Source organism: Labeo rohita, chromosome 2, assembly GCF_022985175.1.
Source record: "Labeo rohita strain BAU-BD-2019 chromosome 2, IGBB_LRoh.1.0, whole genome shotgun sequence".
Classification (NCBI taxonomy): Eukaryota; Metazoa; Chordata; class Actinopteri; order Cypriniformes; family Cyprinidae; genus Labeo; species Labeo rohita.
In genome coordinates this window covers 36,285,055-36,310,518 of record NC_066870.1, presented here as the reverse complement: position 1 = coordinate 36,310,518, position 25,464 = coordinate 36,285,055, and the positions used below count along the sequence as shown (strand labels likewise).

At 33.7% G+C, this 25,464-nt stretch overlaps 1 protein-coding gene across 1 annotated transcript in view; it reads right to left on the bottom strand.

The window, feature by feature from the left end:
• Positions 1-25,464, bottom strand: part of LOC127181520 (CUGBP Elav-like family member 5) — a 192,554-nt gene that overhangs the window by 37,659 nt on the left and 129,431 nt on the right. The window contains exons 4-5 of the mRNA XM_051136301.1: positions 6,005-6,133; positions 3,141-3,220 (exon numbers count right to left, since the gene is read on the bottom strand). Of these exons, the coding sequence (XP_050992258.1) occupies positions 3,141-3,220; positions 6,005-6,133 (209 nt within the window). The remainder of the gene's footprint in view (positions 1-3,140; positions 3,221-6,004; positions 6,134-25,464) is intronic.

The following is a 25,464-nucleotide window of genomic DNA, read 5'->3' as shown; positions in this document are numbered from 1 at the left end:
TGGTGAGCAAGTGATGTAATTTCTCCATATCTGATGAAGAAAGTCATCTACATCTTGGATGGACTTTTTCAGTAAATTTTAATTTTTGCGTGAACTATTCCTTTCAGTCTCTCATTTCTCTCACTCATCCGTTCTGTCGTCGAGTATGTAAATGCTTTTAATTATCGGTATGCAAAGTGTGTGTGAGGGTGAGATACGGCCTTGAACGTTCATTTGAGGATAATTACTCTCAAGGTTGAGCTGATCTCTAAACACACATTTACAGTGGTTCATCAGAGGCATTTCTCTACCTGTTTTTCGTCTCTGTGACAGTTAGACGCTGTCAGAGTGTTTTTTCCCTCAGTTTGATCATCTGTACTCCTCCCTCTCCTTCTCTTTCTCTCTACTTCTTGTCCTGCTCTCAGGGGATGGAGAAATACACCTCTTTATCTGTCCTTTCAATGTGTGGCAGAGGAATTATTCATCTGAACCTCAGTGTGTGTGAGAGAGAGAGGTGGGAAAACATGCAGAAGGAGTGTGATAAAGAAAGTGAGAGCTGTAGAATAGAGAGGGAATGTTCAGAATAGCATAACATCCCCTGCCTGTATGCTATAATGCAGTGTGCAGTATGTATACAGTGAATTTTCTGTGTGTATAAGGAATACCCAGATGGGACATGAGGACCCTAGTGAAAAATAAATATACTAAAATGCATTTAAAATACATTTATTTCATGCCAAGTATATTAAAAATCCATTTACATATTATGTACTTAATAAAAATACCCTGCAGTTGTACTTTTTGTAAACTAAACTAGTATATTTTCAGTCAGCTAAATTGGAACAACTCATTTTGTACTTAATGCACTTTAATTGTGCGGAAGTAGTCCAACTAAAGATATACTTATATATCTGATTGTGCTAAAGTGAAACTATTGCAATTTAGGTACACATTAAATATTTTGCATTTAAAGATCATTCAGTCTTTATCAACAGTGACATCGAAACATATTTTAGGCTTAATATTAAGAAATGTACATTGTGCACAAGTAGTATTCCAAATAAAGTTTAATTACAATTGATATATCAGTACGTCTTGAGCGATATGTCAGTAAATATGTTAATAGACTTGAACTATACTTAGCAGAAAATAAATGCATTTGAATGCATCTATTACTTTTTTACAAGGGGAATCTGCATTTTGACAGAAAAGCTGTAATTCTGCAAAATAAACTTAATGGAAGAGTTCACCAAAATACAGAAATTCTGTCTTAATTATCAAGCCTCATGACATTTTAAACCTGTACGACTTGTTCTGTGATGGATAAAAGATAATAGTGGATCTATTTTCCAATGCAATTAGACCCCAGTTGTGAATTCAAAAAACTGCAAAAAAGTGCTTCAAAAAATCATATATATATGATATTATAAAAGTATCAGCAAAGTTGCTCTAAGTTTTTTGAAATCATACAACAGCTTTGATATTTTGTGATCAACTTCTATGATGAAAAAAATAATAATAAAAAAGAAATGTTTTAAGACAAAATAAAACAGTTTCAAGATGTTTATACTGTATATAGTTTATTTTGATGTGAAAAAATTGCACTTTAATTAGCTACTTTTCATTAGCAGATTGTAGTCTAAATATACTTCTTCAAAAGAGTGTCATGAATGTTATTTAATAACGTTAAATTAAAGAATTAATATTAAGCACTTCAGCTAATTAAGATTATCATTGTTTGTAAGTTAAGTATTAAATTTTTGGAGGCAAAAAGAATAAAGTTTTAAGATAAAATAAAATCATTGTTAGACGGTTTGTATATGGTTTGTTATTTTCATATATTAAAAATAATGGCGTAACTAACTTCTTGTTTAACTATTAAAATTAATAGTATGCAGTTCCCCAATTAAGATTCCTGTTGTTGTACAAGGTAGATTAAAAAAGTATTTGAATAAACAAACAAACAAATTAATGAATTAATTACATTACATTACATTATCATCGTTTGTGCAAATTAAGTATTAAATTATTATTAGTTTTTTGGACCAAAAATAAAAAGTTGTACAAGGTAGATTCAAAAAGTATTTGATTAAATAAACAAACAAACAAATACATAAATACATAATAAAATTAATAATCATTTACATTTGTCATTGTTTGGGCAACTTAAATGATACATATTGTTATGTGCAAAAATAAATCAATGAATCATCTAAATTAAATAGACAATTTTAAGATAAAAATTCAAATACGTAATTAATTGCTGTTACATGAACGTGTGTTCACAAATTATTTAATTCAATTCATGAGCATTTTACAGTTGCTTTTGAAAAATCGTCATATCATATACAGAAACAGAAACTTCAAGGTCTTCACGACAACCCGTCAAAATAAAAGTTTGATTTAACTTGAAGAAACTGTGGCAGAAATATATTAGTTAATGTAAAGCTACTACTACTACTACTAAAATTACTAATACACAATTTTTCACAGAATATTTACCAGAAAAATTATTTACCAGAATTTATTTACCAAAAAAAAATGTAAATACACAACATTGTTTTTTTAAAAAAAAAAATAATAATAATAATAATAATAATAATAATAATAAATTCGTTTTTTTATTATTATTATTTAGAGATTTTGATTATTAAAATTTGGTAAAAAATAAAATGTGAATTTGACAAAAATTAAAACATATTTCATAGAGCTTCATGACATTTAAAAAATTGCTGTAAATAATAAAATACATTAAAAAAACCCTATAAATTACTATCTAGTATGCAATATATGCTAGCAGTAAGGTACAGTATAGTACTCCATTTAGAAGAGAAGGTAGGATGAAACAGAGAGACTGACAGCAGCTCATTTGCACTTATATTGGCACTGATGCTGTTTGAGCTTAACACATGACAGCAGCTCTGCCTTCAACATCTGCAGTGCATGTGTGCACTTGCTGTTACATGAACATGTGTGTTCACAAATTACATTGTGAGTGCATGTTGACACATTATCAAGTCCATTAACTTCAACGTTTTAAATGCATATGAATGTAGGTGAAAGTAAACATTTTAGGTCACCTACCTTATAAATGAATGTTTAAAAGTACCTCATATCTCAATATGATCTTATAAAAGCTGTATGTATACAGTAATACTCACAGGCATGGTCTGACTCCCGTGCAGCCCGCTGATGGCAGACTGAGCCTCGGTGTGTGTGGAAAACTTTACAAAGGCACAACCTAAAAAACACACACACACACAAAAGAAGAGCAGAGAAATAATGAGGAAGACCGGTGGAGGTTATCAGCAGCGGATTGAGTGTCTCTGGTGAATGCAAGACTGGAGATGAGAGAAGACGTGCATGTGCACACAAATAAAACACTCATTTCGCTTTCTCAGAGTGACATATCATGCATATATGTACTATGTATGAATTATATTATCAGGGAGTGTTTTTAACCCTGTAAAGGCTACTGAATTGTATTAATACACAAAATTCTAAGACTTTAAATGATCAACATGATCAAAACTGCTGAAAAACCTACTGAACACAATCTTCTGATTGATAGCTTAGACCTTTTTAGCAAGTAAAAGGCCTTTTAGAATCATTGTATCAATGTTAGAGCACTATGATTTTCACGATGCGGAAAAAGTGGGCAGAATCGCAGAATCCAGTCATAAAAATAGAATTTACTGTATAACACAGAATGCTGGCAAATTTTGGACGAATAAATCAAAAGTAGGTCATTACACTTACATCAAAACGTGATATGGACTAGTGCCTGTGAATATTAATCCACAATAATACTATTTAAATATGAATATTGCATGTTCTGAGTGTCTCTGTGTGAATAATTGGACCCTGGACCACAAAAAGTCTTAAGTAGCACGGGTATATTTGTAGCAATAGCCAAAAATACATTGCATGGGCCAAAATTATCGATTTTTCTTTTATGCCAAAAATCATTAGGATAATAAGAAAAGTATGTTCCATGAAGATATTTTGTAAATTTCCTACAGTAAAAATATCAAAACTTAATTTTGGATTAGTAATATGCATTGATAAGAACTTCATTTGGACAACTTTAGAGGCGATTTTCTCAATATTTAGATTTTTTTGTACCCTCAGATTCCAGATTTTCAAACAGTTGTATCTCAGTCACATATTGTCTTATCCTAGCAAACCATGGAAAGCTTTTTTATTCAGCTTTCAGATGACGCATAAATCTCAGTTTTAAAAACACTGACCTTTATGGCTGGTTTTGTGGTTCATGGTCACTTATATGAGTGCATGAACACATGAATGTCATCTATAGAACTACTCTGAAAGCCACTTCATGAGCATTTTAACAGTTTCTTTTGAGAAAAAACTATCGTCATATCATATACAAAGAGAAATTTAAAGGTCTTCACAGCAACCTGTCAAAATAATAGATTGATTTAACTTAAAGAAATTGTGACAGAAATATATTACTTCATGTAAAAATAGTACTACTACTACTAACACAATTATTAATACATTACTATGTTTCATGGAATATTTACCAAAAAAAATTACTTGCTAGAATTTATTAACCAGACAAATACACTTGTTATTTTTTAGTATAAATAAGTAAATAAAAAACAAATATAAATAAATAAATGAATAAATAAATAAATAAATAACATGATATATCATGATCATCATTAAAGATGCTTTGTGGTTAATAAAAATTTAATTTAACCATTAAAACAGTCAAGAAAAATTAAAACAGAAAAAAAAATAAATAAATAAATTGGAAAAAAAAAAAAAATTGAACGAAATTTGTGAAAAAATAAAATGTATTTCATAGAGCCCAATACAAATGTCCACCTTCATCTCAAGCTTCACGTGTCTTTTTGCTGTCAAATCTTTACTGATTTTTATAAAGTAAACATAAGAGTAAGTTTTATATTGTTTGTAATATTCAACGAGGAACTGAAAAAGCTTAGCTTTACTTGATTTTCAATACATTATTGTTTAGAAAAATCCTAAAATGTATCAGGTTATTGAGGAACATTTACTTGTTTCTCTCAATCATTGTTTTGCATTGCATAGTATGCTTTGATTATAAAGCTAAGCATTTAAATATCATCTTACTAAGAAATTTTACCTAAAAATATAGAGTGTAAACTAATATTTATATGCATTTTATGTAAGGCTGTCTGTTATACTGTATAAAGATCTCAAATTGCATATTTTTGCTCAGTTTGGGCCTCTGAATAAAATCAGACGCAATAAAAACCTCATGCATGAGCTCCATATTCTCACTATGTCAAACTATAAAAGCCACAAAAGCCTGATGCATTAAATATGGTGCGCAACAAAAGCACATATGCAAATTTTCTTTTTAGGTTTTGCCAAAGCTTCAATTTCCTGTTCCATTTAGAAAGTAATATTAGACTATTATTGAGTTATTGGGATTATAGGGTTAAGCATCACCGTGCAGTGGAAGGTCATGTGATCGAACGGCGCAGCTAATCATCAAATCTTCATGATTTCATGTTGAGTTCAAAACCTCTCACGTCGTTTCTCTCTTCACACGTTTCAAACACGATTGACCTCTGTGACATATTTCCCCTCTTGTGCTCCCTTAATGGACGCAGCGATCAGAGTCCGTGTAAATAATTCCTGCCTGGCCCGATCCGAGGTTTGTCAGGCGATATCGGCAACCAGCCGCCCTCCAGAATGGATTCTGCCACGTTAGCGCTGAGAAACCCCATCACAAAGTGTCGGCTTGACGTGCGTGTTTGAATAGACTGACGTGGTGAAATTGAATGTGTAAATGAAAGCACTTGTGCTCAAGGTTGAACGCTGCTTTTCTGTTTGTTTGTTTTGACTTTGTTTTTCTGTAGAAGGTCACTATTCTTTAACAGCTCAGAATATAAAATACACCTTAGACTTGATCCTGAAAGACACACGGCTGTCTGTCATTCACCAGCGAGCTCATAAACTGCTATGAATGCTGAAGAGAGATGAAAGTACTGGAGGAACTAAAACTCACCTTTACTGTTTCCATCAGGGCCTCGTAATACAGTGCACTCTTCAATCACTCCGTAGGGCTCAAACAGGCGGTACACGTCCTCTTCCGTCTGCTGCTTATTCAGCATGCCCACAAACAGCTTCCTGTCCTCTGAAACACAAACACACAAAGAAAATATAAACTTCTACTGTTTTATCGCATACAATGGCAAGAGGACAGAAAATCATAGAGAAGGTTAGATATTTAGGCCAAAAAAATCCAGTTTGCAGACTGAATCATAATCCCGAATGCTGTCAAATAATCCCAGTACAATTAATAATCAACATATCTTTTAATTGCATGTTATTTTTTATTTAGTACTGACCTGAATAAGATATTGCACATAAAAGATGTTTACATATAGTCCACAAGATAAAATAATAGTTTAATTTCTAAAAACAACCCTGTTCAAAAGTTTAATACTGTGTTGTTACCTGAATAATCCACAGATGTGTTTATTTTGTTTAGTGATAGTTGTTCAAGAGTCCCTTGTTTGTCCTGAACAGTTAAACTGCCTGCTGTTCTTTAGAAAAATCCTTCAGGTCCCACAAATTCTTTGGTTTTTCTGCATTTTTGTGAATTTGAACCCTTTCCAACAATGACTGTATGATTCTGAGATCTATCTTTTCACACTGAGGACAACTGAGAGACTCATACGCAACTATTACAGAAAGTTTAAACACTCACTGATGCTTCAGAAGAAAACACAACGCATTAAGAGCCGGGGGCGAAAACTTTGAATTTGAAGATCAGGCTAAATTTGACTTATTTTGTCTTCTGGGAAACATGTAAGTATCTTCTGTAGCTTCTGAAGGGCAGGACTAAATGAAAAAGTATGATATTTAGGCAAACTAAATAAAAATCTTCATTCCGTTTAAAAGTTTTCACTCCCGCCTCTTAATGCATCATTTTTCCTTCTGGAGCACCAGTGAGTGTTTGAACCTTCTTTAATAGTTACATATGAGTGCCTCAGTTGTCCTCAGTGTAAAAAAATGGGTCTCAAAATTATACAGTCATTGTTGGAAAGGGCTCAAATACACAAAAAAGCTGAAAAAACAAAGAAATTGTATGACCTAAAGGATTTTTCTGAAGAACAGTGGTCATGTTAACTGTTCAGGACAAACAAAGGGCTCATGAACAACTATCACTAAACAAAAACACAGCTGTGGATCAATCAGTTCTCAACACAGTATTAAGAATCAAGAGTGTGTAAACTTTTGAACAGGGTCATTTTTATAAATTCAACTGTTTTTGTGGACTATATGTAAATGCCTTTTATGTGAAACATCTTATTCAGGTCAGTCCTATAAAAAATAACACGCATTTTGTATGATCCCTCTTATTCTGGTAAAATAATTAACATTTTGCAGATTCTGCAAGGTGCATGTAAACTTTTGGCCTCAACTATACCTAGGGCTGGGCGATATGGGCAAAAAAAAACTATCAGGATTTCTTTTTTAAGTTTAAAGTCAGATTTTACCTAAAGTGAAAGTTTTAATTAATTTTCCTTAACAAAATAAATATCTAAATAGAAAAAATAATTTCTGCATGTTCTAATGAGTTATATTGTTTTAAATCAAGAAACAGGTTTGGGTTGTCTGATAATAACAATAATAATATCACTTTTTTTGTCTCTTAGAAATGCACATTTGATAGTAGCTTGAGGATGCAGAGGTAAATTTTTGTTCATTATCAGTCAGGAACATCTGTAAAAATTGTAGCAACCTCAGTTTTATATGGTTAAATTTATTCTGACCCAGTTTTTTTTTTAAATTAAGCATTGGTCTCCCATAGTAGCAAGCATACATCATGATAAACAGTTAAAACCACACATAATGGTACCGCAATACCATGGTAAAAATATAACTACATGGTTTTATAGGTAGCCTATTTGTATGAAAAACGGTAGTCTAAAAACATTCAGTATAAATGCACACATGCTGTAGCTTAATCACAAATACATACATACAATGATTATATACCACTACTCCTGTAATAAAATTCAGTGTGAATATCCCATATTGCTGCCACAATATCATGGTGCAGTGAGTGTTACTACAGTAAATCCATGGTAAATGATGGCAATGTGTAGACTGAAAAGCCTTCTGATTGTCTCTTTGCGCACAGCTTTAAACTAGTTTGAATCACAGAGTCATTTGTGTTCATCGCTGAATTCGTGTTTCACACTGGATCTCACAGCGCTGCGGTTTGAACTTTGGTCTGAGCGGATAAACGGTCCGTGAGGCGCGATTCAAATTCAAATGATTCAAATGAGTCGCGCCGTTTCATTCCGCTTTTGGCATGTAAAAATTATATCGAACATTTATCAAACTCTTCATATCGTTTTATCAAGGAAAATTATATCGAGATATTTATCGTTATCGAATTATCGCCCACGCCCTAACTGTACCACACAATCAGTGCAGTACAATTCACAAACAAATGACGCTGATGAACAAATGACTCTTTTGAACTGATTCTTTAAATGAATCAATTAAAAGACTTACAAACTGACAATAAACCATTTGAATCACTGTAACAAATTCTTCACCGAATCTGTCGATTACTGAATCAGATTCACTAAGTGATAAATTATTTAGATATGTTTTAACAAATACATAAAAATAAATAACTAAAAATATGTAAATACATTCACATGAGAAGCTTTTTTGTAGTAGGCTATACTTGTGAACTAAATTAAACAATACAAATATTACAGTACAAATACAATACAATACAAATAATAAAATAAATATAAAAATATTTAAGAAATTTAATGTACGTTTCAAAAATCCAATAATGAACAAAAATAAAAATGTAAACGGTACAAAAAATACAGTAAAATATGTCACAGAAATATTTTTTGTTTGCACATGTAGTTAAAACATACTGGAGACTGAATTCTATCATACGCTCGGTTTTTACTGTGTTGTTTGTGCATTTGTCAGCCTCTGCGAGTGTCCAGACCTGACGCTGCAGCAGACTTTGTCATCTTTATGAGTCCAGGTCTGGTCTCTCCCCATCAGCACTGAGCTATATACAGCAACACACTAACGGCCAGAGACACAGACGGAGAGCTGCGTCTATATAAAGCATCAGTAAAACCCCATCAAGTGCTATGCAAGGCCAAAACCTGGACACACACACACACACACACTTTATGGCCCTGATGGAAACAGTAAAGGCTACACATCCTTCACTAAGCTCTCCTCTGGGATGTGTTACAGCTGTGAAGCTTTCACTTAGCTGTAGAAAACACTCACATGGTCCACAGCACTGTATCACCTTGCCCCGGAATAAAATACATGTAAATATAATACATATTTTGAAACAAGCTTGGAAAAATGTTTTGAATAATTAAGATTTTTTAAAATGTTTTTGAGGAAGTGTCTTATGCTCAAGACATAAGACATATATTTAATCAAAAATGTAAAAAAAAAAGTTATTTTTTTAAATATTTTTGTGACTGATCTTTTAGGATCCTTGAGATACTAGTATAGTTTAATTTTAATATTTAATTTTTATATATTTACATTTTATTTTATTTTTTTAAATGTTGAGTATTTTTGTCATTTTTATAAATATTATTATTAGTAGTAGTAGTAGTAGTAGTAGTAGTAGTATTTTATTTATTTATTTTATTTTTTTGCACTATGTCTGTAAAGTTTTTATTAATTTTTATTTCAGTTTTTAATTTTAGCCAAATGTAGCTTTGGCAACTAAATTAAAAAAATAAAAAAGCCTAATTTAAAAAAAAAATCTTTTTACTTATATATACAAGTATGTATGTATTTGTATGTGTGTGTATATGTTACAAATTAAATACAATATATATTTGAAATATATATATATATATATATTTATATTTATATTTATATAAATTGTATACACTGTATATATGATTTTATTTATATATGTATGTATATGTACGTGCATATGTATATTTTCTAAATAATAAATATATATAATATATAATAATATATAAAAAATAAACAATTTATAAAATATAAATCTAATATATATATATATATAATTTGATATTTATTAAATATTTTAAATATTAATGAATATTTAAAATACTCTCTAAATCATACCTATTATGATTATTAACTTAATAAAGATAAACATCTATTTATCTATCTATCTATCTATATATATATATATATATATATATATATATATATACATAATAGAGAGAGAAAGATAGATGGATGGATGGATGGATGGATGGATGGATGGATAGATAGATAGATAGATAGATAGATAGATAGATAGATAGATAGATAGATAGATATTTATCAGAAATATCATAACGAATTGGATTTTTAAAACTGGAGCTCTCAGATTCTTATTGGTTAATGAATCTCCATCAGATTGTGAACCTTCCAAGATTTGGAGTGTCACAAATCTTTTGTCCTTTGTCCTTGTCGTGCAGCATCCCAATTAAAATCAATGCCTTTTCTGTGTTCTTTAAACTGTATTGTGTACGTGCCCTGAGTTTGAGTGTAGTTGCTGATGCGCTGCTTGTGTTACAGCTACAGAAATAAACACACACCAGCACAGCATGTATAAAACAACAGAGTCTCGGCACTGAAACGCTCATACATACAAACATCTCACAGCGACACGGGCTCTCCTACCATCCAAACACACATTCCCACTGCTGTTTACCCTTGAATCCAAGTTGCATCATCCCTGTGTGTGTGTGTGTGTGTTCAGTGCTTTGGAAGCAGTAAGTCTTTGAGATCTTTCTCTCTCTCTTTCTCTTTCTCTCTCTCTCTGTCTCTCTGCGCTGCTGGTTGCAGACTATTGCAGTTGAGTTGCAGTGCTGTGGATCTGTGACCTGTAGCCTTTAATGAGAGAAACCACCTCACACACACACACACTGTCTGAAACACAGGCAATACGCTGAAATTCTGCTGGGTTTACTTGGCTGTCGCTCTCTAGAAATGGACCCATAGGAGAGAAATCACAATGAAATCTCTTTGTTATCGCAATTGTGTCTTCTCAAAAGCAGTAGAAACAAATGGAAAATAAATGGACACATTTCCTTAAGTCTCTTCTTACTCAGATGTTTCTCCTAAGAAAAAAAAAAAAACAGTAATCTCTACAATTTCAACAATGTTTCAGATTGTGTTATTTATATATGGTATTATTACGGGATTCACTAATATGTTGAATTTATTTTTATATATATTTTTTCCATTTTATTTTTAGTTTAGGTTTTAGTCATTTTATTTTATGTTCTATTTACAGATTCAGAGTTTTTTTTTTTAGTTTTAGTCATTTTAGTACTTACTTGCACTAGTTGTGAGTGCAACATTTTTTATGTTCATTTTTAAGTGTTTTCAAGTTTTAAGTGTTTCAACGAAAATTTTTAAGTAATCACAACCACAAGTCAAAGATTTTAATATAAACTTAAACATTTCTCATCAAATGATCTGGGCTGCTCCATGTTCATTTATTAGCTCTATATTTCTCTATATTTGTATATTCTATTATAGATAACATTTTATTCCTGTATATATTCTGAAGGTTTTTACAGTGGGATTTGTTCATATATCATTAGCCTGATTTTATAATTTTTTTTTCTAAAAACATGGTGAAATAAATGTATTTATTTTATTTTATTTTATTTTATTTTTCTGTTGACAGTATTTTCTGATTTATGGAATGATAAATACAGATATCCAAAATCCCCTAAGTAAATACTTTTGACCATAATATATCAACAAAATGAAGCAATAATTTTGTACATGGCAGTATTTTTTAACAATATTTTTAGACATGTTCAGATTGATGTTCTGGAAATGTCTTCACATTTGTGCACTTCTGTAAGTAAATAAAAATTAAAAATAAAATAAATTAATTAATAAAATGTAAATTCTATTGTATGTAACAGTATTATTCCTTTCTATATTTTGAAGGTTTTTACAGAGGGGGTTTGTTCATATATCATTAGTCTGATTTTATAAAACATTTTTTTTTTCTAAAAACATGGTGAAATAAATGTATTTTTATTTTATTTTATTTTATTTTATTACTTTTATTTTTTTTTCCAAAATCCCCTCAGTAAAAACTTTTGGCTATAATATGTCAACAAAATAAAACAATAATTTTGATAATGTCAATGTTATTGAACAATATTTCTGAACATGTTCAGATTAATGTTCTGGAAATGTCTGCACATTTGTGCACTTCTGTATTTACAAAAAAAAAAAAAATCATTTATCATTAGCCTGATTTTCTAAAACATTTTTTTTTTCTAAAAACATGGTGAAATAAATGTTTTATTTTATTTTATTTTTTCACTTTTATTTTATTTTATGACTATTTACCTGGGGTGTTTCACTTTAAGAAATCAGAGGTAAAAAGTCAGCCACCCATTTTCAGAGAAACATCTGAGACAAAGTTAAATATTAAATGAAAAACAGCTAAGATCTGCATTAAAACTGTTAAAAGTGTGCAACCACTCAGAATTGCACAACTCCTAAACACTTAAACTACCAGATAATCCTGCCCATCTAGATGAGATGCTCAAACAAACAGTGGTGTTTTGTGAGCACCACAGTCCCAGTGTTCTGGGAAATCAACCTTACTTAAAAGTTGTCTCTGCATATTAAGCTGGGACAGAAGAAAGTATTTTAACATCAGCATCTCGAGAGCAACCTGTGGGCAATAAAACGCTCCTCTCGGGAGCTGTCACTTTGATTGACAGGCACACTCAATTGCTGATGATGCAGATAAATTACCTTATCCGTCAATAAGCGCATACTACAGAGACACCATATTTACAATTTATATTAGACCACTGAAGCGTCTCTCTCTCTTGTGCCAGATCCTGCTGGCCACAATTCTAATTATCCGCACAGACCCCCTCATTTGCTTCTCATTAGCATGTTGAATATTCATGAGTCTAATCTGTTAGCCCCTCCCTCCCAGGGGTCCGTTGGAATCTACACACACCGGCTCTGTTCCAAAACCCTTCACATGCATGCACATGGCACATGGCACATGATTTGATGCCTTAAAGGAATAGTTCACAACAAAAAAATGAAAATTTGCTGAACATTTACTCCGGACATTCAAGATGTAGATGAGTTTGTTTCTTCATCAGATTTGGAGAAATGTAGCATTACATCACTTGCTCACCAATGGATCCACTGCAGTGAATGGGTGCCGTCAGAATGAGAGTCCAAACAGCTGACAAAAACATCACAGTAATCCACAAGCAATCCACACCACTTCAATTCATCAATTAACTTCTTGTAAAGTAAATTGCTGTGTGTTAAATGGTCACTTCTGGCCAAATCTCCTGTTGGTCTCTCACATTTAAGTCCACCCACATATTTGCTTATAACTATTTTGGACTGTTTTTGCTTGAAAACGGTGCTTGATCTGTGCATATTTCTCTCCTGATTCAGACAAGATGACATTTTCACTGGAGAAAGCAATATTATGGATAGAGAAAAGTGACAGTTTGAAGTTAAAACATCTTAATGATGAATTTGTTTTTTAAAAACATGCCTCTTTTCACTTCACAAGATGTTAATTGATGGACTGGAGTGGTGTGGATTACTTATGATGTATTTATCAGCTGTTTGGGCTCTCATTCTGACGGCACCCATTCACTACAGTGGATCCATTGGTGAGTAATTGACATAATGACACATTTCTCCAAATCTGTTCCCACGAACGAACAAACCCATCTACATCTTGAATGGCTTGAGGGTGAGTACATTTTCATCAAATCTTAATTTTGGGGTGAACTGTTTCTTTAAAAAGATGTTTTAAAGCAGACCTACTGAATAGGTTTTGTATCATTGGAAAAGCATTTCCTTCTCATTTCTTTGGAGCGTCTGGATTAATGTGAGAGGAAAAACCCATTGGTTATTGTTCTGTGAGCTCTCAGAGACAAGAAAGAGAAAGACATCAGAGAAATAAGAGGAAGAGAATGGAAAAACGGGAGAGGCTGAAGGGACACGGGGAAAAGAGAGATGATGCAAGAATGAGTTAAACGCGTGCAGTCCTGAGCTCTGCTGCTTTGCGCCGGAGGGAACGTTAATGTTCAAGACCTGTTTGGCAATAAAGGACGAACACACACACCAACACACACACACACACACACACACACACACATTTAAAATGTGCCATTGGGGTTTGGAGTAAAAATGGAAAGCGGTGTGTGGAGTTAGTCTGAAAGATGAGTTTATATAAGGTGAACATACGTCCTCTTTCTCCTGGCTGGGATTTCTAAATTGCATAAAATGTTGGGATTTTGGTTCCCAAAAGAACTTTTTAGAGAATAGTTCTTAAAGGATAAGTTCACTTCCAGAACAGAAATGTACAGATAATTTACTCACCCCCTTGTCGTCCAAGATGTTCATGTCTTTCTTACTTTAGTCGTAAAAGAAATTGTGTTTTTTGAGGAAAACATTTCAGGAATTATCTCCATACAGTGGACTTCTATGGTCCCCGTGCGTTTGAACTTCCAAAATGCAGTTTAAATGCAGTTTTAAAGGGCTCTAAACAATCCCAGCCAAGAAAGAACGGTCTTATCTAGCAAAATGATCGGATATTTTCTAAAACAAATTACAATTTATACGCTTTTTAACCACAAATGCACATGGTGCATAGTTGGACATAGTGAAAAGCACTTTTTTTCTTAGGGTGTGCCTGTTGTACTCTACATGTTGTACCCTATAACTATTATTCTTTTTTTGTAAAATGACCAATCATTTCATAAAATAAGACCTTTATTCCTCAGCTGGGATCGTTTAAAGCTTTTTGAAGTTGCATTTTAAATGTTCAAACTCACGAGCACCATATAATTCCATTATATGGGGAGAAATCCTGAAATGTATTCCTCAAAAAAAAAAAAAAATCTTTACGACTGAAGAAAGAAAGACATGAACATCTTGGATGACAACGTAATGAGTACATTATCTGTAAATCTACTTTAATGCAGATTTTCTGTTTACAGGTCTCGTGCTTACCAAGGCTGCATTTATTTGATTTAAAATACAGTAAAAACAGTTTTTATTGTGAAATATTTTTCGAATTTAAAGTAGCATTTATCTATTGTTATATGTTTTAAAATGTAATTTATTCCTTTGATGCAAAGCTGAATTTTCAGCATCATTTCTTCAGTATTCAGTGTCACATGGTCGTTGAGAAATCATTCTAATATGCTGATTTGAAAAATATTTCTGATTATTATCAATGTGGAAACCGTGATACATTTTGTCCAGGATTTTTTTTTTTTTTGGATGAATTTTTTTTTTGGATGCATCACAGAACTAGACTTTTTTTTTTTTTTTTAATAAAATAACCGATCGTTTCACTAGACAAGACCCTTCTTCCTTGACTGGGATTTTTTAGAGCTGTTTAAAGCTGCATTTAAACTGCATTTTGGAAGTTCAAACTCATGGCCACCATAGAAGTCCACTATATGGAGAACATTCCTTTACGACTCATTTCTTTACGACTGAAGAAAGAAAGACATGAGCATCCTGGATGACAAGAAGGTGGTGAGTAAATATCTGTAATTTTTTGTTCTGGAAGTAAACTAATCCTATAAAAGAACCACTCTTTCTTAGAATGAAGTACATAATAGAACCTTTTCCCCTTATAAAGAACCTTTTGTGGAATGGAAAGATTCCATAGATGGTAAAGATTCTTCATAGAACCATCAGTGCCAATAAAGAACCTTTATTTTTAAGAGTGTACTTATGTGAAGTTTTAGTCTCATTTCTCCAAAAAATCATCCTCTAAAGTAATGTCAGCAAATCCGATGTTAGCAAACCAGAACGCTCAAAGTGACTGACAGGCTGAGACCAACTCAAAGTCCTCTGATTGGCTAAACAATCGTGTGTTTCTGGGCCTGGGGCCGTCACACTGACAGGTGTGATTTCTCAGGACACTATTTCAGTGATGTGTGTCAGGTAGTGGGACATTTTCTGTATGCTGTTCCATAAAAATATTGCTTACGGCACATTTAAATAATACAACCTACAGGATTTCACACTCTCTCTCTCACGCACACACACAGGCACACTGTTTTGCTCAGTATGTAATCTCGGTTTGCCTCAGACTGACAGAAAACTCGCCGCAGATCAAATAAATGCCTTTATTAATAAATCAGGAGACATTAGAGTCTGTCAAACAGCGTTTGATGATGACAGAGCAGCGGGCAGACACTCCAGTGAAACACTGAGATATTCTACAGAGCTTGGACACTTCATCCGTCTGTTCCTCATCCATAAAGCCTTTCACTGTGACATCACATCAGACAATACCAGATGATCTGCAACCGTTTAAAGATTTTTATAGATCCTGACCAAAGCGACAATAAAGCCATTTCTATTTCAAATCAGTGCTGTCCTTTTCAACTTTCTATTCATCCATAAAAATCCTGAACAAAATGTATCATGGTTTACACAAAAATATAAATCAGCACAACTGTTTTCAACATTAATAATAATTGGAAACATAGCTGCAAGCAGCAATATAGGGGCCAAGCACAATCAGAGGCGAAATAAAGAGCTAAGCATGGCATGAAGCGGCAGACCAACTGCTACAATTAGAAACTAAAGCCATTTTAGGATGGTTTTAGTCAAAATGGCTGAACAATTATAAATACAACCTCCAGTAATATGATTTAATAGGATATCACTTTTGACCAATACGTGGCACTGTTATCAAATCAATGTGGTGTGGTCAGTGTAAGGAGACAATTGCATATACAAAGTTTGGTGTCAATATGTCAAAGCTTTGCAGAGATACAGCCTCAGACGTAGTCTGGCATCATGCCTCAAATTTGTTGCATCGCTATACAAAAATGGTTTTGTCTATCAACACAAAATCCATAACATTTCATCAGCACAGTATGAAGATGATCTGATTAAATTATGGTGATAATCGGACCAAAATGGTGGACAGGAAGTATGGCTGACCATGGAATAATTGGCATCTGTTTTGTCGGAATGACCCATTGTATTCATTACCAGTGTTGGGGAAAGTCACTTTTAAAAGTAATGCATTACAATTTTGCATTTCTCCCTGAAAAAGTAACTAATTACATCACTTAGTTACTTTTTATGGAAAGTAATGCGTTACATTACTTTTGCATTACTTTTGCGTTACTTTTTCAATCTGGGCAGGACTTGCTTCTTTGTTTTTAATATAAAACAACTCTAATGTAAAAGCCCTTTTACACCAAAAGTGAAATGAATTCACCTCAGGCTGAAAGAAAAGTACATTTATGCAGGAGATCACTCCTCAGCTATAAAAAAAATGAAGCACATATGTTAGTTTATCTAAAGTAATTTTTGCTTATTAGTATGGCTGAACTGCAACATCGAAGGTCAGCAGCAAAGACACTGGTTAATAAAATGGGATTAAATACATAAAGGATATTTGTTTTATTTAACATATTTAATTTTTGCAGGGTTGCGTCATATTCTGAGTTTCACATTTTACGGTTTTTATTCATTTTGAGGAATACTGAATATGTTTTTTGTGAGTGAGATGAAGTAATGCATGTTCACATTAAAACTAGAATACAGTAACATTATGTTTACTCCCAATTTCCCGACAGGGGACTTGTCATCAATAAAGGGGGAAAAAGTAACTGGCGTTACTTATTTGAAAAAGTAACTCTGATATTTTCTGAGAAATTCAAAAGTAATGCATTACTTTACTAGTTACTTGAAAAAAGTAATATTATTACGTAACTTGCGTTACTTGTAATGTGTTACCCCCAACACTGTTCATTACAATAGGCTAATTCTATCGAAAGTTATTAACAGTGTTGGGAATGTCATTATTGATGGTTAATGAATGGTTTATCACTCTCGACCAATAGCGGGTGGCGCTGTTACCAAATTGATGTGGCGTGGTCAGTGTGAGGTGACAATGACACATACAAAATTTGGTGTCAATATGTCAAAGCTTTGCAGAGGTACAGCCTCAGATGCACTTTGGCATCTTTCCAACAAATTCGTTGATGCCCTAAATGAAAACCGTTTCGTATATCGCCACAAAATTCATAACTTTTTGCCAGCATGGTCTGAAGATTTTTGAAGAAGTCTGAAAAAGTAGGTTTTCAGAATTAATAAAAATGGCGGACAGAAAGTTCATCCAATTATGGCATAATTGGTATCAATGTTCTTGGCATGATTCAAGAAATCTATCAATGTCAGTCTCACCTAAATGGCTAACATGGGAGAACGGTTTGATATGGTTTGACTCAGCTTGCTGCTCTGAATCGAAAGAGACAAGTTTTGTGATTTTTGGCCAAACCATTAAGAAATTATGGCGGCACAGTGCCGAAACACTGCAGGTAGCCTCAGGCCATGCTTGTTATAACACACACCAATTTTGGTCTCAATCTGCCAAACCATTGCGGAGATGTAGTCTCACATCCATTTTTGTGTGCTTTTTGTCGAATTCGTTTGCGCAATATTCGAGAACAGTTTGACTAATCAACTTGAATTCCATACGTTTTTGCCAGCATGGTCTGAAGATGATCTGAGCCAATTTTGGCGGAAATCAGACTAATTGTCTAGGATGAGTTCGAAAAAGTATGTTTTTTTTCTATCTATTAAAAATAGTGAAAAAACTAAACCTAAACCTTATGATCTTTCAATTTTAATTCGACTCGGCGTGAGCCAAAGAATCAGAGGAAAAAGAATTTTCCTTCTAGACCTTTGATCAGAAAATCAGCATATAAAAATGATTTCTGAAGGATCATGTGACACCGAAGACTACATCTACAGTAGGTGCAATTCACCGCACAAGATCTCGTCGACGAACTCAGGAATATACGAGCTGCCCTTTTCACCCTAATCTCAACAGACAGCAGGAGCGAGACACTCTCCTCACAGCTGCAGATCCGGGACAGGCCGTCCGGCAGGTGAACGCTACAAATCTGCAGAACAGCATGATTTCAGACTTTCAAGTCTTTATGTGTCTGTTCTCGACTGAGACGGGAGTACGAACCTGCTCTCGACACAGAAATCAAACCGGCTCATGTGTGTTTGTGTGCAGACAAAGACAGAGAGAGAAAAACCTTTAATCTGCGAGGAGAACAGTCAGCGCTTTACACAGAGAGAAACAAGGTGGTGCATTTCAGGCATGGAGAGTTTAAATTCTGAGTGCTAAACCGGAGATTAACCTTTGACCTTGAGTCCAAAACCCTGATCAAAACACCAGACATCAATCACTGATGGAACTTCAGTCAGACATAAACAGACGTAAAATGAGAGCAGAATGAGTCATGTATAGATGGAACTGCTGTCTGATGTTCAGTCAAATCTTCAGATCTTCAAATCTTCATCCATGGTGCTTATAAAGGTAACTGCATATCTCAAACTCATTTAATGTTAGCTTGCAAACTAAATTAGTCATATTTCAGAGAAAATTATAAAAAATTGCAGCAATACAGAACAGTGTTGTTAGTGTTATTTAGAACTGAAACTGTTAAAAAATGTTTTAGAAATAAAAAAGGCTATAATAAAAAAAAGTGCATGCATGTATAATAATTTACCTCATATATATAAACTTGATAATAGATTAAAAATGACTAAAACTAAAAAATAAACTACAATTACTAAAAAATAAAAAATAATTATATAAATATATAAACTTGCTAAAAATAGATTTACAAAAATAGATGAAAAATTAAAACAAATATTAAAAAATCTTAAAAATGTAAATGTAAATTAGTTTGAGTTGAATGGCAAAAATTACTAGAACTAAAACTAAAAAATAGGCTACAATTAAATAATAAAAAGTAAAAAAAAAAATAATAAAAAAATAATAATTTCAGTAATTGAAAAAAGGCTACAATACAAAAAGTGCATGCATGCATAATCATTTACCTCATATATATAAACTTGATAATAGATAAGAAATTACTAAAACTATAACATAAGCTACAATTACTAAAAACTAAAAAAAGAATAATACAAATTACAACTATCTAATATATATATATATATATATATAAACTTGCTAAAAACAGATTTACAAAAACAGATGAAAAACTAAAACAAATATTAAAAAATTTAAAAAATGTAAATGTAAATTAGTTTGAGTTGAATGGCAAAAATGATTAAAACTAAAACTAAAAAATAAGCTACAATTAAATAAAAATAATAATAATAATAATAAAAAATAACAAACCCATATGACAAAATTACTCAATTTGAACTAATATGTAAAAACTAACTATATATATATATATATATATATATATACATATACATATATAGATATAAAATTAACACAAATAGATCTAAAAAAAGATGAAAAACTAAAACAAAAATTTTAAAATCTCATGTATAATAAAATGTACTAACTAAATATATATAAACTTGATAAAAATTGATTAAAAAATTGATGAAAAACTTAAATCTTAAAAATATAAATAAATTATTTTGAGTTTAATGGCTAAAATTACTACAACTAAAAAAAAAAAAAAAATACAATTAAATAAAAAAAAACAATAACCAAAACAACAGAACCATATGACAAAATTACTCAACTTAAACTAAAATGTAACAACTAAAAAACTAAAAACAAAAACAACAATAAAACACTAATTCTGCTATTTAAAAACATTAATAAATATTACTAAAATAACACTGCTTTTCAGTATCGGTAGCACAAAAACGATGTTGACAGATTAACAAATCTTTGTTTTTGTTGTTTTATTTGATCCTTTGATTTTTCATTATCTTACTAGCTGTTTACTTTTCTTGAATAATTAACTTCAAAGCCTGAAGCAATGTTTACTGAATAACAGTTGTATGCTTGTTATGAATGTTTTCATTTAATGCGTTAATATTTATATTCACATTCTAAATAAAGTACAGTGTTTAATAGCATAAGGCATTGAAACGGATATTCCTCTAGTATTGCATTCATATATGAACTTCTGAAATGTTGGTTTATCATGTCAAGGCCGGGTGACGTGCAGGTACTGAGAAAGGAGCTTGTGTCCTAGAAACTAAAAACAGAATGGCAAATGCTCTGACGCACCGCTCATCTACAGTAATGCTGTCATTTCAGAAGTGAGGAGGATCAAATATTCATCTTAGCAGAGAAATCTAGCCGAGCTCCTCAAACCTCCTCTCTCTCCTCTATAAAACAAGATCAGCTCAATCTCTCGTCCCAGCTGAGCCCAACACACACACACACACACTCTCAGTAAGGCCTGTCTCAGATGGCCTGCTGGGAAGGTCCCGCTCAGAGCTGGAGTGTAATTATTTCATATCAAACCATCCGCTCCCTGGGAATACAGTGAGCTTACTATCACAATACAACTGTACTTCAGTGGTATTTGTTTGTGTAACACCAAAACGTCACTCTGTGGCCTTTTTAAACTTATAGGAGATTCTGTGAGGATGATATATATGGTTGTTATTGTTTTCAAATGACACCAAATATGGAAATAGCTACAGTTTCTATATATATGAATGAGTTCGATTGCTGTGCATTCTGTGCACTCACACAAAGCCATCAAGGTGGTTGAAAATACATGCAGAGAGTTATATTATACATGCATTCCCTTTCATCTCTGCAATTACATTTAGTCATTTAGCAGCCACTTTTATCCACGGAGACTTACAAATGAGCAACTGCTCGACTCTTTCATTCAGCCTTGGAACACAGTATAGAAATTTACAGATATCTGTTTTGTTCTAAATAAATACAAAAAAAAAAAAGATAATAATAAAAATGCATACATAAAAGCACTGACAAATAAAATGCAAAAACATTTTATTATATATATTTATGTTTTGCAAGTGCCATGCCACAACCAAAACTTATTATTTTGCCTAACAAATAAATAAATAAAAACTCTAATATAATATAACAACATTTTATTATATACATTTTATATTTCAAATGCAATGTGACTGATCATACTGTTATAAAAACTCCAATTAAGTTATTTGTCTGGCCGACATTAACATCTTGTCGCTACCGTCGGAGTGCAACCGGTACAGCCAGTTATTCCTTGCACCAGGTTGTGGACCCAGGGCTAATCACCCGGGTCCATGTAAAAACAATAAAGGATTTCGAAATCAACAAATGAAGCACCCATTCCGGGCAATAAAAACTTGTTTTCTTTTGATTGCGGCAATGGGTCTCGCCAAGGATTCCAGCTTATGACGGGGCGTTCGAATGCCCTCGATGACGCGGCGGTCAGTCGAAAACAAAACCAACAACAACTACATCAGGTAGATCTAAACATCAAGGCCCCATTTTCAAAGAAATTGGCCACAATCATATCAACATATAACGTTCGAACACTTAGGAATCCTGGCAAACTTCACCAGCTAATCCATGGTTGTATCGAACAAGGAATTGAAATCGTCGCCATACAAGAACATCGGTGGCAAACAAATCAACAAGTTGACATCTATCTTGAAATACTCGACGAGAGAAACATCTGGCGGTTTGACTTTTGTTCTGCAACTCCAAAAGGTCAGGGTGGAGTCGGAATCTTAATGAACAGTAGACTGTCAAAGAGTCTCATATCAACAGAGAAGATCTCTGAGCGAATAATGGTGGCGCATTTTGCAGGCAACCCAGTCACAACATTGATTATAGCCTATGCACCAACTGAGGATAAAAGCGACTCAGAGAAAGACAAGTTCTACGAAGATCTTCAAAAGTGTACCAAAGACATCCCCATTCACAACGTCCTCATCATTCTGGGGGATTTCAATGCTCGTATTGGCAAAGACAACCATTTGTCCAATCCCAAAACGATCGGGCCTCATGTCTTCCACGAAGAAAGCAATGAGAACGGTAAGAGGCTAGTTGACTTTTGTGAAATGGCCAACATGAGACCAGTGCAAGCAAGATTTCCGCATCCGAAGTCAAGAACTTGGACCTGGCAACATCCAAGCAATAGGGACAAAGATGACGGAAATAGGGCTCAGCTTGATCACATCCTTATCAACGGAAAGTGGATCATGTCGGTAGAAAATATAAGAGCCTACAACACGGTCGAGTGTGGGTCAGACCACAGAATTGTCAGCGCCCGAATCAAGATCAAGTTACGAGTGGAGCAACAAAACAAATGTACCAGAACGAAATTCGACTGGGCAAAGCTCAAAGCGAGTGAACAACTTCAGGCTCAGTTCAACGTAGCCGTGAGGAATCGTTTCCTTGCGCTCCAAGAAGAATGTGGAGACAGTGGTTTGCAAGCAAAATACAACAGCTTTGAGAGGTCAGTTGAAGAAACAGCTAACGAGCTGCTCGGCAAGCTCAAGAAACCAAAAACAAAGCATTGGGTTTCCAAGTCAACAACAGACCTTCTTATGCAGAGAAATCAAGCAAAGAAAACTTTTAAAAGCAGTTGTAATCCGAGAGATAAACAAGTCTGGCAAGAGCTTAACAAACAGCTTGAATCATCCTATGTAAATGACCAAATGGAACATCTAGAAGGCAAGCTAAAACAGCTCAAATCAGCAGCAGCCTCTGGTCGACTAAGAACTACATGGGAGATTGTCAATGAACTTGGCGGTAAAAACATGTCTAAACAACAGCATAAGATGAAAAGAGCAGACGGAGGTCGAATAAATAACAAAAATGACCTGCGTGAGGAATGGAAAAATCATTTCTGCAAATTGCTTAACAACGTCTCCAGTTCAATAGAAACTGGTACAATACAACCAGCGTTAGAAGACCTGGACATAAATGTAGGTCCCATTACATATCAAGAGACATATGATGCTGTTCAAGAGCTGAAAAACGGCAAAGCACCAGGCTGTGACTATTCAATAACACCTGAAGCGCTCAAATACGGTGGACCGGCAATAATTGAAATCCTTCATCAAATCTGCAATGAGGTGTACAATCAAGAAACCGCGCCAAGACAACTGACAACGAATATCATAGTTCCTCTTGCTAAGAAAGGTGATCTCACTCTAATGACAAACTATAGAGGAATCAGTCTTACGTCTATGGCAACGAAAGTGTACAACAAAATCCTCTTCAATAGAATACGAGAGCCCATAGACAAGACTTTAAGACCCAATCAGGCTGGCTTTCGACGAGGGAGAAGTTGCACTGAGCAAGTACACATCATACGCAGACTCATTGAAAGTGCCGACGACAAAAATCTGCCACTCTATATCACCTTTGTAGATTTTAAGAAGGCATTCGACTCAATTGATAGAGGGAAAATGTTTGAGATCCTACGTCATTATGGAATCCCAGATAAGTTGTTCAGAGCAATCAAGACCATATACAACAACTCTAAAAGCGCAGTCTTAGTCGAAGGAGGACTCACAGAGGAATTTGAAATAACAACTGGAGTCCTTCAAGGCGACACTCTAGCACCTTTTCTCTTCATCATTGTCATCGATTATGTCCTTAAGAACGCAGAACTCAATCATGCGACAATTCACGGCATCAACGAGGGAGAAAACGGCTTTGTCACTCAACCAAGGCAATGTCGACGACAACCAGTAACAGCAATCTTCGACCTTGATTTTGCCGATGATCTGGCACTTTTAGAAGGCAATCTAGAAAGAGCTCAATCCCAACTCAATGAAATTGCCAAACAAGCCGAGCAAGTCGGACTCGTGGTGAACGTAAAGAAAACCGAAGCATTCACCAACCAAGATAAAAGCAAGAACTTGGAGCTAGGAAATCAAAAGATTGAGTGGGTTAACAACTTTAAGTATTTGGGATCAATGGTTAAATCGAGCGAAACCGACATCAGTGTAAGAAAAGCCCTAGCATGGGCAGCCTTCTGGAAAATGAAGGACATATTTCGCTCAAACACCCTTCCAATTCGTCTCAAAACAAACATTTTCCAAGCAGCTTGTCTATCTATACTTCTGTATGGCTGCGAAAGCTGGATATTAACAGAAAAGCTCAAGCAATGCCTCAACAGTTTTGCCACTAACTGCTACAGAGTAATGCTCAACATCAAACGATTGGACAGAGTCTCAAACGTAGGAATCTATCAGAAGATTGGAATTGACCCTCTGGACCTCCAGATACAGCGGAGGCAGTTAAGATACGTCGGTCATTGTCTGCGCAAACAAGAGCACGAGCTGATTAACAAGTACATTCTTTATCAACCGATTGAAAGACATGGATGTAGAAAGCGTGGTAGGCCAAAACTTCTCTACCCGCAGTACATAGGCACGCTGATCAACAGTGAGGCACCGCCAACAGTCGACGAAATGAGAACTGCAGCAAGAGACAGAACGGAATGGTGCAAGCTTGTTGACGCCTGCAAACCCATAATATTTGCAGCCGACTGATGATGATGATGATGATGATATAATATGATATAATTTATATTAAGTGCAATGTGACTGATCACACTCTAATAAAAACTCCAAATAAAAAATAAATAAATAAATATGCAAGCAGTGGCAAAAAGTCTAATATAATATAACAACATT